This window comes from Microcaecilia unicolor, chromosome 2 (assembly GCF_901765095.1).
Source record: "Microcaecilia unicolor chromosome 2, aMicUni1.1, whole genome shotgun sequence".
NCBI lineage: Eukaryota > Metazoa > Chordata > Amphibia > Gymnophiona > Siphonopidae > Microcaecilia > Microcaecilia unicolor.
Genome location: NC_044032.1, coordinates 80,473,018 through 80,488,844, shown reverse-complemented (window position 1 = coordinate 80,488,844; position 15,827 = coordinate 80,473,018). Strand labels below are relative to the sequence as shown.

Here is a 15,827-nt window from a genome sequence, read left to right as displayed (position 1 = left end):
TTGTAATGTGTATATCAATGAGGGAAGGGAAGATATTTTAAGGTTAAAATTAGCAACGGTTGTTGGTTTAGTCATGTAGAGCCAGATTCTACATCTTGATGCCTAAAAAAATCCATGTAGTAAACATTTTCTCCTAAGAGTATTCTATAAACAACGCCTAGAATTAGGCACAGTATATAGAATACGCTTATTTGATATCCCAGCATCTACAACTACATGCGTCCATTTACACCAATGAAAAAGTGGCACAAATCCCTGCGTATAGATTTACGCGCACTGGGCCATATTCATAAAAATGTGCATAAATTTTAGAATGCCGACAAAATGCCTATTTCCCCACCCATAGCCAACCCCTTTTGAACTGCGCGCTTTAGAATTTAGGTGCAGTTCATTACAGAATCCACTTAGCGAGTTATGCGCATAAATTCTAATTATTGTCAATTAGTGCTCACTATGTTAAGTGCTATTAAATAGGCCGATTGGCTTGTTAAGCCAATTAAGTTATGTGCGATGTTATAGAATATGCCTGGATTTCAAGGCGTGCTATATAGAATCTGGCCCGTATTGACAATAAATATGACTATACTATAGACAAAATACAAACCCATTCTTCCATGATTGCATCTTATACTGTATATCTGCCTTTCTGCGATTGACATTGTGACAACTGCCATGTTTGTGATGCCAGTGTTTAATTACAAAGCAATATAGCCTGCACAGAGTAGCTGGTGCAGCTCTGGCAGCCTTGATGGGTAGGCTGGATGGACCATGCAGCTAGTAATTATCTGCTGTCATTTATTATGTTACTATTTATTTTTATTCACAAATACTGCACACTATCCATGAAGCGTACACATTACTTATGCAGAACACATACTCTTTGTAAATAGTGTACACACTTCATGAAGAGTATACATTATTATTTTCCTGATATCAGTAAATCTACTCAGAGAAGAAGAAGGGAATTTCTGGGACTTAGGCCCCGGATTCTCGCATTAGGTGGAACTTTTAAGTTAAAATTTGCATGTAGATGCCTTATTTCTTTAAGAATGGTTTATTATGTATTCTTTGACCCAGAAAAGTTAAAGCAGTTCATAATAGTAAAAGAAAGCGGCGGCGAATCTGCTTTGACGGCAACCGAAGTTAGCTAAAACCGCAGACAGTGATCTAGCTCTTATCCTCTTATTGTACTTTTTTTCTTTTTGCTTTTGTGATTAATTACCTTATATCTTGATCAAATATTATTGTGGTCTAAGTAACTATAACATTGCTATTTACCCTTGACTACGGTAACGATAGCCAGGGTGTATGTCATTATGTTCTTTTTTTATTTTGTATTTCCTGATTTTCTGCATTTATTTTATATGAATGTATATTTGAAATTAATAAATAGAAATTAAAAAAAAAAAAAAAAAGAGTATACATTATTTGCAAAGAATATGCATTCTTCTTGAAGGTGCACACCATCCCCCGGATTCTATACAGGTCACCCAATGTTGCACTTGGAGCCGAGCTCTGTCCACAACTCGATTAATAGGCAATAACAAGCACCGATTGGGCACTTAATTAATGGTAACAAATACTTAATTGAAGTTGCATGTGAATCTCTTTCTGTGTGCTTTTCTATAACATGGTGCCTAACTTTTCCCAAATGCAACCCAAAAGAAGCCATGGCCATGAGAGAGGCATAGGTGGGTTGTGGGCATTACCAAAAGTTAGACATCATGTTATTGAATAATACCTTTCCGCACCTAACTTTGGGCACTGGACTTACAGTCCAGCAACCAAAATTACATATGACCTGTGCATGATGCCAGTATTATATAAAGGTTGGGTGCCCTTTATAGAATACGGGCTTTACGCAGATCATCCCAGTGCCTAACTTTCAGCACCATGTATAGACTCTGGCCCTAGCCATGAAGAGCATGCACTATCGAAAAAATGTGTGTACTCTTCTCATATAGGGACCCTTTTACGAAAGGGCTGCCGCGTGGCAACCCAGAACTACCACTGGCACAACAATGGGTGGCGGTAACTGCTCCCTGCTGCATGGCCACATGGTAAGAGTAATCTTACCACATGGCCATTTTTTTTAGGGGGAACAAAGTACAAGTTCAAAACCGAGCAGCAAAAAAAAAAAGCCTAAAAAGCCTTCAAAATAGGGAATAAGTTCTTTTAATCATACAACTTGGGAAACAATCTTCAAAGACTGACCCAACACGGTCATTGGACTTTAATACTGAGGGACAGTGTTTTTATTTTAATATATGTGCGAAGAAAGGAGCAAATGTTGGTGCTGCACACTGCTCCTATAACCTTTGTGACCCCTGCCGCAGGCGCTGTGCGCCGAAACACTGCCTGTGTCGGGTCAGTCTTTGAAGATTGTTTCCCAAGTTGTATGATTAAAAGAACTTTGTCCCTAGTTTGAAGGCTTTTTGTGCTTTCTTTTGCTGCTTTATTTTTTATGGAGGGGGGGGGGGGATTTTTACCCGCTGCAGGAAAAAGGGCCCTGGTGCATGGGAAAAAGTCCCCCACTGCTACCACAGTGCCATTTTTACTGCAGCTTGGTAAAAGGACCCCATAGTGTGATTTTTCATGAATAATGTGCACTATTTATATTACCCCTCCATAATGGAAAAAAACGTTTTTTTACAAAAAATAGAACAAAACAAGAATTTCTATAAACAGCACAGGAAACTAAATGAAATGGCAATCTTGGGCCAGCAGACCCTTAATATCCAGCAGCAGTCCTAAAACAGTTTGAGCTTTTGAATATAAGCATTACTCAAAAGTGCTGAGGTTAGTATTTAACAGAGGCCACCCTGGCTGAAAGTAAGGCCCAAGCAATTTAAGGTAATGAATTCCTAGTATTAATATCAAGAAAAAAAACAATAGGTGAGTTAACGGTTTGCTGCCTACTGGCAAACACATAACTTGCTCTGAACATCAGATTTTCATTAAAAGAAGAAGCAGCTTCAGCAAGATTTTTGGTTTCTGCTTTACTATACAAGTGAATAATCACATACATGCCCTTCTGCACTGGATGTTTTTAACATCAGGAGACCACTTGAGGCTGCTTTCACAAAGAATGATGGTCACACCCTCCAGATGCATGCCAGCTGGACAAGATAAAGTCACCTTCTGGCCAATCTGATAGAAAGAACTCTGAGGATCACCTCTCACATCAGGCTGCAGAACAGGGGAGGCGCATGCTGTTCCTGAGAAACAAAATGAAAAAAAAATCAAAGTTAAACTGCTTAAGAGTAATCTTCTTAGGAATTCTTCTCAGGAAAATCAACTTCAGTCACACCTTCACTCAATTATATAAATGGATCTTTAGCAGGTTATTATTTTGATTGTATTTGGTGTCTGCATAGTCACTGTGGAAAACAATAGGACTTGTGAGTGGCTAAATAGAATCCCAGAAAGTCTCCCTCCAACACTAGACTTATTCAGCTGGTGGCAGTGAGCGCTTTGCTCACCGTTGATGGAGTTATTTCTGGATATTCAAAGCTGGAACCTGTGTGGGCTTGTTTTTTTCCTTTCTGGATGTCACGTTTTCCAAAAGCAGGAACTGGGTTTGAGAGCCCTTGGACCACTGCTGAGGAGCGGCAGTGGCAATCAAAACCACCCCACACAGGGATAAGGCAGAACTCTGACAGGGCCAGCTACACTTCACCTGCACTTAGCCACCGTTCCTCAAGAGTTGAGCCCCTGAGTGCAGGTGGCCGGCAGGACTTACTGGACAAGGCTGGAACTGGATTCCAGCAGGATACACACAGGGACTAGAACACACAGGGAGGCTAGGCAGAATACTAGACTAGGAGGTAGACAAAGAGACAGAACTGAAAGCTGCAAGCAGCCACTGAACAAGAAACCCAGACAACCTAGCACTAGACAAAGACATACAAACAAGAACAAGACTGGGCAATAAGCAATACAGAAAACAAGCAGTACAGGACACAAAGCTACACAAAGACTAAGCTAGAATCAGGCAAGAATACAAACTATAAACTGGACTAGGCAGAAGTGCAGCAAGCACCAACAAACCAGGGCCTTAGACGATGCAAAGGCAAAGCAGAGAGTTTCAAAATGGCTAATAAGCCCAGCAGCAGCAATCACCAGGCAACTACGGGTAGGGTTACCATTTTGTGTCCTCTGAAAAAGAGGACACATGTCACGCCCCCCTACCCCGCCCCCGCCACGCCTCATACCCCGCCCCTGCCACGCCCCCTTCGGGTCCTCGTTCCGCCCCTCTATTCCCCGCCCCCCATCACATGGTTCCCCCCCTCACTTACTATCTAGCCCTGGTGGTCTAGTAGGGTCTTCTCTTCGGGGCAGGAAAGAGCCCCCTCTTTCCTGCCCGGAGCGCTGCCTGTCCTTGCCTGCTGCATCCTCCTCGGTCTGGCTGGAGATTCAAAATGGCCACCGAGAGTTGAAGTGGCCTCGCGAGAGTTCAACTCTCGGCGGCCATTTTGAATCCCCAGCCAGACCGAGGAGGATGATAGACAGGGGAGGCAGCGCTCCAGGCAGGAAAGAGGGGGCTCTTTCCTGCCTCGAAGACGTCACTAGACCACCAGGGAACATGGTAAGGAAGGGGAGGGGACGGGAGTAGGGTTACCACGGCGCCGATCGCCCGCCCACACGCACGCGCCTGCCCGCACCCGCGCCGACGTTTGTCCAGAAATCCGGACAAACGTGGGTGCAGGCAAAATCCGCCGGACGCCCCGGACATGCCCTCAAAAAGAGGACATGTCCGGGGAAATCCGGACGAATGGTAACCCTAACTACGGGTGCTGTTTAGGTTCAAACAAAACAAGCAAGTCTGGCAGGCCGGAAGATCCAGACTGGACTGGGCTGAAGTCTGGAACGGGAAACAGCACACAGACAATCCAATGCAGCCAGCACACAGAGACAGAACTAACTCACAAAGAACAGACAGAAGCCAGCTCAGAAGCTGACCACAGGAAATAAGGTGAATCTGAGAGGGGTCACGGCCACAGACATGACACCGGACCAGAGACACAGTTCGTGTTAGTCTAGAGATTCAATTGCGCCTTGTCTGCTGAAGCCCCACAAAACCCACCCAAACCAACTACCGCCAACTGTACACCACTACCACAGCCCTTATGGGTGAAGGGGGCACCTATATTTATTTGTTGCATTTGTATCCCACATTTTCCCACCTCTTTGCAGGCTAAATGTGGCTTACAATACATCATGAGTAATGGAAATATATATGAGAATAGACAATTAGTGTTACAGCAGGATTTTGGGTAACATAATAATGATAAGACATGGTAGTAGTATAACAAGCAGATATTGTAAAACAATTCTGAATATGTGTGGGGGAGTTGTGTATATTCACATTGTTGACTTTTGTGGTATGCCATGTTAAAGAGATGGGTCTTCAGTAGTTTGCGGAAGTCCGTTAGTTCTTAAATCATTTTTAGGTTACGCGGCAATGCGTTCCATAGCTGTGTACTCAAGTAGGTAAAGGTTAACGTGTGTATTAGTTTGTATTTTAGACCTTTGCAGTTAGGGAAGTGCAAGTTAAGGAATGTGCGGGATGATCTTTTGGCATTCCTGGGTGGTAGGTCTATCAAGTCTGACATGTAGGCTGGTGCATCTCCGTGAATGATTTTGTGGACTAAGGAGCATATTTTGAACGTGATGCGTTCTTTAAGTGGGTACAGTGGGTATGTGGGTACAGTGGGTTTCTTTTGAGTTTTGGAGGGCTCACAGTTTCCTCCATAAGTGTAACAGGTAGGGAGATGTATGGGCCTGGGTCTACCTGTCTGCAGTGCACTGCACCCACACTAGACTATTCCAGGGACCTGCATGCTGTTCTAATGGACCTGAGTATAACATCTGAGGTTGGCATAGAGGCAGGCAAGTAATATTTTTAATTACATTTTTGGAGAGGTGGGAGTTAGTGGCCACTGGGGGAGTAAGGGGAAGTTACCCCTGATTCCCTCCAGTGGTCATCTGGTCATTTAGGGCACCTTTTTGTGCCTTATTCTTATAAAAACAGGTCTAGGTCTTAGACGTTTTTTGTTCTGTTCCATTATGGCTTAAAAATGTCTAAGTGTTAGATGTTCTAAGTGTTAGGACTACCAAATCCCACCCTTAACATGCCCCTGACACACCCCCTTGTGATGTGAACGCACTTTTGACGGACTTCATAGAAAAACATCTAAAAATTGGTTTTGGAAATACCAATTTGGACATTTTTCTGAGAAAAAAGTTCAAATGCAGATTTATGCCACTTTTTGGACATTTTTCTGTTTTGAAAATGAGCCCAATAGCCACTTAAGTCAATATTCAGCACTTAAATGGCCAAGGCCTATAAATAGGACAGACTTTTATGCGGTCCCATTTATGCACTAAGCGTAGCGCTTAGGGCCAGATTCTATATATGGTGCCTATAAAATCCGCACAGAACACATTTTCAACTAAGCATATTCTATAAGATTTAGACGCGGTATATAGAATACTGTTAGTTGATATCATAGCGCCTAAATCTACATGTTTCCATTTACACCAATGAAAACCTGGCATAAACCCTGGCACATAGATTTATGCATACTGGCCAATATTCTATAACTACGTGCCTAAATTTTAGAATGCCCATGAAACATTCATTTCCCTGCCAATAACCACGCCTCTTTGAACTGAGTGCATTCATTTTGAACTGCACGCTTTACAATTTAGGTGCAGTTCATGTGTGCTTAGCGAATTGTGCTTAGTGAGTTGTGCATGTAAATTGTAATCATTGCCAATTAGAGCTCATTATTGCTTGTTAAGTGCTGTTTAAAGTGCTGATTGGCTTGTTAAGATGAGATGACAGTGTTTTAGCCATGACGTCAAAAAGAGGAGAAATAGATGAAGTTGGTTTCTATCTTGGCCAAATGAAAAACATAAGCCTTCCAGAGACTCACCTTGAAATTCTACTGAAAAAGGCTAGATACTAATGCACTGCTATTCTACTTGTTCATTTGACTGAAATGCATAATGTTATATGGATAACAGCTGAATTTTGTTGCTCTCCATATAATTTAAAGTCCAGCCTCCAGAAGATCTCTAATCCTGCCCCAATTTTAAAGGGTAGTAGGCTGTTTTATGTGCTCAAAATGCTTATAAAATTAACCCATTGTGACTTATGAGTGTCAGCAATATTCTGAGAAAAGTACTTATACAGTCAGCTCCACCACCGACTGCATAACTGCTTTTCAGTATTGATTTTGTTAAATTTAAGACATCTAAGTAACAATATGAAACAGATAGATTGAGCTTAGGGACTAGGTTATTGGTGTAAATTCTGGAAATTATTTGCATAAAGATGGTACGGAAAACCATGGGAGGAGATCAGAGTACCAAGTGACTTATAAAGAGAAGGGAAACCAGGACAAAGTACAAGGGTGAATCAACTGATAATGAGATAGTAGAGAATGAGTTTCAAGCTGAGGATATACATATATTCAAGGATAGAGGCACAGGAGAAGAAAGGTAGGATGAAGTCCCAAACTTCATGTGAGGACAGAGTGTCAAGGAGTAGATATGAGATGGTATCAAAGGCAATGCATGGGTCAAAAAGGATGAGAACTGAGTGAAAGCCCCTGATTTTTGACAAGAAGTCATTGTAGACTTTGGCAAGTGCTGTCTCCATAGAATATACAGATTGGACTGGATCCAGAATAACTAGAGGTACAAGAAAATCAAGGTAACAGAAACTGCATGTTTGAGTAGTGTGGGCAAAAACAAGGCACTAGCTCAAAATGAATTGGGACTATTAATAATGATAAGTGACACATCACAATCATTTAAATTGAAAGCAGTTTGTTACTGTATAGCTCCAACTGGTGCTAAATTGTGGTGCTGGGAATGTTGTTTGTGTACTGTCAGATTTCACCTCCCTTTCTGTTGAGCTCGAGAGCTCTTTGGCTGTCATGATGAGCTTTGTTGCCACTGCAAAAGTTGTTCCCCATACCTAGATCTCATTACCAGAGGTTCATTGAATATGAATTTTATTATAGTCATTCAGTTTCTGTTCTCTGGTCTTACCAAAACCACAGTATAAAAACAACTGTACCATTATACTCCTTTTGTATATATTACTATACATTTGCAAGACAGCATATTAGCATAAATTACTTTTACATCTTCCACACTGAAACACTGTTCTTCCAAAATACTTACTTTTGCACTGCATGCTTTCAACCTGCCACGTCATATCCTCAAGACATTTAGCAACAGGATCACCAACAAGAGCATACCCATCTCTGCAAGTGTATACAACAGTTCTACCAACAGGATATGATGGTCCAGAGTCCTGAAAAAATGGATAAAGAAACACATTGAAAACAACAGGAGTAGAAAAGAAAGCAGAATCCAGGAGCTGCCCAAAGGTCTTACGCTGCCTCCTCAGGGCCTGATATTACTCTGCCTTCTCCTATTTGTAACCTAGCTCCTGACCCTACCTGTACCCTCGCAGACCTTTCCGAGGAACTCCCACTTTAAGAGTCGGAGAATTATTGTCAGAATTTCAGCTTCCTGATTTCTTCTGATCAGATTAATTCAGTATCATTGAAACTTTAAAGTACGAACACTGCACCACAAAATGGCTTTCCTATACAGATCAAAATATGAAGGCAAACTCCTCAAGGAATGTTGTTACAATTTTTCTTCTTAGTAACTTGTTTCAACAAATAGCATATAATTCTGGTGGGAAAATCAACTTTACTGCTACAATGTGGCACATAATAAAATACCATTTACCTTGACTACCTGAACAAATCCATTTTCCAAGACAGGAGGAGGAGGACAGAACTCTGTAGGAATTACTGATGTTTCAAAGCAGTGAGGCTCAATCATCCTGTAAAACAAACAATAAGATTATTTAATCAAAGAATGAATCAGGGGTTAGTCCAATCAGCTTAAAGGAGTAGAACACATAGGATGGATTGTTGTGTGACTTTTGTTTTCAGAACACCAAGCAAGTAGTTAGCAAAGCACCATGACTGGAATCATGTATTTAACAGAACAGTTCCACTGTAATGAACAAGTAAACTTTGGCTGTATACAGAGAGGACAGGAGGACATATATGAGTGGGAAAGCGCGGGGTACAAATGTAACAAAAATAAAAAATAAATAAATATTGAAATATTCAAATATTTCAATAATATAAATAATGCATAACAAGAAAGCACTGTCTAGTGGACAGGAAGAGAGCAAGGAGGTTTCAAAGGGGTAGACTCAAGTATAATGTAAGGAAATATTTCAAATCAGAAAGAATGGTGAAAATACATGACAGAGCATTCTACTAGAGGTGATGAAGACCAAAGCAATAAGAGAATTCAAGACAGAATCGAAAGCACACATTGTAGATACTCGCATACAGGTCGGCTTTGCATATACAGTAAGTCACATTCTAGCTTTCATCCCTAATTTTCACCCCCATTTGATAGCTCACATATAGGACACATGGAGGGGCATAACTGAACGAAAATGTCTATCTCCATGGGTGTTTATCTCCGAGAACGGGTCCGTGAAGGGGCGGACCGAACCATATTTTCGAAAAAAATAGACGTCCATGTTTTATTCGACAATTTGTGAGCTGGGCGTTTTTGTTTTTCAGTGATAATGGAAAATGAAAGCACCCAGCTCAAAAACGAATAAATCCAAGGCATTTGTTCGTGGGAGGGGCCAGGAGTCGTAGTGCACTGGTCCCCCTCACATGCCAGGACACCAACCGGGCACCCTAGGGGGCACTTTTACAAAAACAAAAAAAAGGTAAAAGAGCTCCCAGGTGCATAGCACCCTTCCCTTGTGTGTTGAGCCCCCCAAATCCCCCTCAAAACCCACTGCCCACAAGTCTACACCATTACTATAGCCCTAAGGGGTGAAGGGGGGCATCTACATGTGGGTACAGTGGGTTTGGGGGGGTTGGACGACTAAGCATTAAGCAGCACAATTGTAACAGGTAGGGGGGGATGGGCCTGGGTCCACCTGCCTGAAGTCCACTGCACCCTCTAACAACTGCTCCAGGGACCTGCATACTGCTGCCAGGAAGGTGGGTATGACATTTGAGGGTGAAAATAAAAAGTTGTGAAACATCATGTTTTGTGGTGGGAGGGGGTTAGTGACCACTGGGGGAGTCAGGGGAGGTCATCCCCGATTCCCTCTAGTGGTAATCTGGTCATTTAGGGCACTTTTTGGGGCCTTATTCATGAAAAAACAGGGTCCAGGAAAAGTGCCCTAAATTCTAGCTACAAACGCATACTTTTTTCCATTATCGGCGAAAGGCGCCCATCTCTCCTTGGCCGATAACCACGCCCCAGTTCCACCTTCGCCACGCCTCTGACACGCCTCAATCAACTTTGTACGCTTCCGCGATGGAGTGCAGTTGAAAACGTCCAAAATCGGCTTTCCATTATACCGATTTATTCGTTTTTGTGAGATAAACGTCTATCTCCCGATTTGGGTCGAAATCTAGGCGTTTTTCTCTTTCAATTATAAGGTGGATGGTCAGCATCTCCCCTTCCCTATCCCACCAGGTCCAGCATCTCATCTACTATGGTCTCCCCCAGTCCTGCAGGCAGCAACTGCCAGCATATCCTCCCCCTCCCTTCCCCATGCAGCTACTTTCCTCCATTCCTCTTCCCAGCACTCTAAGACTGTTTCTGTGCCATTGATGCCATCCTTTCCTCTTCCTTAGAGATCCCAAGTACTTGTTCCAAGCTTTCTTGAATTTAGTTACAGTCTTCAGGGCCGATATTCAGACTGCATGGAGAGAGCCTGACTAAATCCCGTGGTCAGCTGTCAGCCCAGATATTCAATGCTGGGCCATTTCTGGTGACTGGCATTGAATATCTGGTTTATTTTTAGGTAGTTTAAAGTTAACCGGCTAAGTCAATATTTGAAGATAACCGGTTAACTTTAAACTGGCTAAAGATATACCAGCTATTTAAGAGGCTGAAGTGGCCACTTACAATAGCCAGATATGAATTGAATATTCGGATATAGCCAGTTATCTCCTTGGCACAACCGAGAATATTCAGTTGGGGATAACTGGCTATTCCTCACTGAATATTGCCGGATAGCCGGTTAAGTGCCATTTAACCAGCCAGGTGTCGTTCCTAGCCAGTTAAATGGTTTTGAATATCAAAAGGGTTCATCTCTATCACCTCCATTGTTAGTTCACCACCCTTTCTGTGAAGAATTAATTCCTTAGGTTACTCCTGAGTCTTTCACTTTCATCCTATGCCACCTCATTCTAGAGTTTCCTTACAATCAAAAGAGACACCCCTCTGGGTACTTAAATGTCTCTATCAGCATATAGAGGCAGTATCGTCTTTTTCCTGCTGGCATTTAAAAAAAAACAATCAGATCTATTTTTTTAGTTTTTAAGTCATATCTAATGTAACTTTTTGGCTGTTTGACAAGAATGTAGAAACATTGAGAGCCTATTCTATAAGAACATTTGAGTGCCCAGATTCCACTATAGAATACTAGGTATCGATGCACCTTCATTTAGGTGCCCAGAGTTACACCAGCCATAGACCTGCTGATGCTGATATGTGGCAAGGACACAAGTAATGTATTGTATTCTGCAAGTTGCACACATTAAGTGGCATCCCTGTCTATTCCCCTTCCATGTCACTTACGTAAGTCCTTATGGAATAGTGCTTGGGTGTTTTGCTGCCACATATGTGTGGGTAGGGCATGGGAAGGGTTCCCACTCACACTGTAAGTGCTCCCCTCCACAGCACGGAAACAGCATTACTCACTCTTCTAGCCAAATTCAAGCAGGAAATAGCAACAGGCAAAAACATCCTTCTCCTCCAATTTGACATGTCTAGCGCATTTGACATGGTAAACCTAATATACTAATAAAATTACTAGATAAGTTCGGGATTGGTGATAACATACTTAGCAGGATCAAAGGTTTCCTAACCACAAGAACATATCAAGTAAAATCAAACTCAAACATACCATCACCGTGGAAAGCAGACTGTGGAGTACCGCAAGGATCACCGCTATCACCGATCCTATTCAACTTAATGATGACCCCACTTGCTAAGTCCTTATCCAACCATGGCCTTAACCCTTTCATATATGCAGATGATGTCACAATATTCATTCCTTACAAAACCAAACTGACAGAAATCACCAACGAAATTAAGCTCAGCCTGAACATCATGGATTCATGGGCAAATGCATTTCAACTAAAACTCAATAAAGAAAAAACTCATTATCTCATCCTCTCAACCAAACACAGCGCGGACATCCCCACAAGTATCAACACCCCAGATCACACCCTTCCTATTTCAGACAGCTTGAAAATTGTTGGCGTTACAATGGACCGTAACTTAGCACTAGAGAGCCAAGTGGCATCCACAACAAAGAAAATGTTCCACTCAATATGGAAACTCAAACGCATGAAGCAATTCTTCCCCAGGGAAACATTTCGCAACCTGATACAATCAATGGTACTATGCCACTTAGATTACTACAATGGAATTTATGCGGGATGTAAAGAACAAACCTTAAAGAAACTTCAGACCGCTCAAAACACGGCAGCAAGGCTTATATTTGGTAAAACGCGATTTGAAAGCGCAAAACCCCTCCGCGAAAAACCACACTGGCTCCCAATCAAAGAACGCTTCCCCTTCAAAATCTGCACCCGGGTTCACAAAATCATCTACGGAGAAGCCCCGAGTTACATGACAGACTTGATTGACTTACCAATTAGAAATACATCCGAATCAACACGATCTTATCTAAATCTGCACTACCCAAGCTGCAAAGGACTTAGATACAAAACAACTTACGCATCTAGTTTTTCCTACATAAGCACACAACTGTGGAACGCATTACCAAAAGCCTTGAAAACGACTTATGACCACCTAAAATTCCGGAAATCACTAAAAAACAACCTGTTTAAAAAGGCATACCCTACCGATCCAACTTAAATGCCTAATCTCTGCAACACAACCAAACTAAAGCACGTAATGGACATACCGCAACTCTTCCATTCTCTGATTCCCTAATGTGGCTGTGCCACATGAACTTGATCTTACCACAATATCACCCTGTATTTGTTCACACTGGAGCCTGCAAAGGCCTCTCCGGTACTATGTAAGCCACATTGAGCCTACAAATAGGTGGGGAAATGTGGGATACAAATGTAACAAATAAATAGACAGGTACCTGCAGCACTTAGATTCTAACACTCACAACAGCTCTATGGCTGACCTAAGTGCTCATGCCTTTGGTTAAGCATGTATGTCATGGACTTCTCTCTTATCCCTTGAAACACTCTGCCTTATTTCTCTGTCTCTTCTAACCTTTTAAGTAGAGTTTTCTTCTAGATGTGTTTTAGTCTGTAAACCACTTTATAGTGGCAACACTGACAGGCAGTATTATAAATACCTAATAATAACCTAGTATTTTATAAAGAAAAGTAGTCATCTACATTCCTTTATAGAATAGACTCCTACCATGTGCCCCCAGGCCACATAATTGTAGATGCCCTATTATAGATTTGTCCCCAATATGCTTTATTCATACTGGTAATGCAAACGCAACTTACTTTAATGACAAGACACTGTAGGGTGTAGTTTTCAATCATTAAGATGTGCTATTTTACCACTATCTAGTGCTATTTTAGCACAGGTCCCATTTTATGCAATGAGATCTAATTACTAATATTAGGGGTTAACAATCATATACTAGAATATATGGTGCAATACTTGACACTTTTGCCAATATTATTATTATTTATTGCATTTGTATCCCACATTATCCCACTTATTTGCAGGCTCAATATGGCTTACATAGTTTTGATAACATTGTCATTGCAAGGTGACATATACATGTATTATTGTGCAGAGGTTAGATGAGGATAGAAAGAAGAAGGAGAGGGATGCTTAAGGTAGCTATAGTCGATAGGTTCTCTAAAGCAGGTAAGAGGATTACAAGGGGGGAGGGAGGGGGAACTGGGACTTGATATATTACCTTTCTGTGTTTTTTGCATCTACATTCAAAACAGTTTACAAAGTATATACAGATACTTAATTATACCTGGGGCGATGGAAGGTTAAGTGACTTGCCCAGAGTAACAAGGAGCTGCAGTGAGAATTGAACTCAGTTCCCCAGGATCAAAGTCTGCTGCACTAACCAGTGGGCTACTCCTCCACTCCAAAGATTAAATAAGTGGAAGGTCATAAAAGTGATTAAACTCTAAAGCAGAGCTTCCTAAACTGTAGGTCACTACCCTAAATGAGTTGAAACATTGGCATTCAGGGTCATGACCAGAGCATGCCAAAAAAATAACCTCATCAGTCCAGGTCTCTTGATGAGTTTGTGCTGCAATTAAGGGGCCCTTTTACTAAGCTGCAGCAAGCACCAACACACGCTTACCACAGGTTAAAAAGCACTACCGTGGGCATGCTCAGGCATCCCATGGTTGTTCTTGCATGTGCATGTGCTACCCATATGCTAAAACATAATTTTAATATTTTTGTGCTAGAGTGGGTCTGGGGGCAGAGAGTAGGCATGTTCTGCGCTAATTGGTTATCGCAGCTACATTGTCGCATGCTAACTGATTAGCAGGTGGTTAGCACGTAAGCCCTTACCATCTAGAAAGCAGGTGTAGTTAAGTGCTCATGCGAAAATGGCCACATATTAATGGAGAAATTAGCACGTGGTCATTATTGGCAAAATAGAGAAATCATCCAGCTCCCAGTAACTTTAAAGTAGCCTTAGCACATGGTAAAGACCCATGCTGGGGATAGCGCAGGCCACTATTTAGCACTGCTCAGTAAAAGGGCCCTAAGTATATGTGAGCTCCTTGGAAGATGGGGAATGACAGCAACGTCAGCTGTGACAATGTACAAGGGTCAAAAGCAGCAACACAGATGTAAAGGTAGGCCTCCTAGGGTTGCATGCTTTCTGAAGCCACAATAATGGGGTGTCAGCCACAGAAAGTTTGATAATATTGCTCTGGAGTACAGACAGCAATATGATAAAGACCATCCAAACAATTGTCACTAAATGGCATCGTTAAGAGATAGACAAAGTACTGAATGAAAGTGAAATCCCAAATCAGTAAATAAATACAAGACTTCCATTTCCCATCCAACCAAATTGGTTGCTTAGCGAATATTACCATGATCAGAAAAATAATAAATAAAACAATGACTGAGAAACATAAAACTGAAAATAAGAAATATTTAGCTCTATGGATACCAAGATTGTACTGAGTGGAGGAGTGGCCTAGTGGTTAGGGTGGTGGACTTTGGTACTGAGGAACTGGGTTCAATTCCCTACACAGGCAGCTCCTTGTGACTCTGGGCAAGTCACTTAATCCTCCATTGCCCCATGTAAGCCGCATTGAGCCTGCCATGAGTGGGAAAGTGCAGGGTACAAATGTAACAAAAAAAAATGTACCTAAGATGTTTGAGTTCTTCATCCTCATCACACTGCTGGCTTTCAAAATTGTCTCCAATGCAGGATTTTCCACCACCACTTGGGTATGGGTTATTGCAGCTTCTACTTCTCAATCTCTTTTGTGTGACACAGGAACTCCATGAGGACCAACAGCTCCAGCTGCCATCAATGACGCCTAAAACAGATGACAATGATCTTTTTGGTCTTTAGAATCTAATCAAAATATCTCCTTTTCACCAAAGAGTGCCTATAAGAATGAAAGGAATCCCCTGAGAATTCTGGTAGAACAAAAATGGTGATTGTCTAGGGGGGGCTTGTATTATTAGAATAGGTGAATTAGGGGGTTGTTTACTAAAGCTTAGCTCGTGTTATC

General features: G+C 41.8%; 1 protein-coding gene across 2 annotated transcripts in view; it reads right to left on the bottom strand.

The window, feature by feature from the left end:
- Positions 1 to 15,827, bottom strand: part of C7 (complement C7) — a 120,469-nt gene that overhangs the window by 14,005 nt on the left and 90,637 nt on the right. Inside the window, exons 12-15 of one of the 2 annotated variants that reach the window (XM_030193081.1) lie at positions 15,455 to 15,629; positions 8,779 to 8,875; positions 8,200 to 8,332; positions 3,027 to 3,218 (exon numbers count right to left, since the gene is read on the bottom strand). In XM_030193081.1, the coding sequence (XP_030048941.1) occupies positions 3,027 to 3,218; positions 8,200 to 8,332; positions 8,779 to 8,875; positions 15,455 to 15,629 (597 nt within the window). The remainder of the gene's footprint in view (positions 1 to 3,026; positions 3,219 to 8,199; positions 8,333 to 8,778; positions 8,876 to 15,454; positions 15,630 to 15,827) is intronic. The other variant, XM_030193082.1, reaches the window with a different exon arrangement.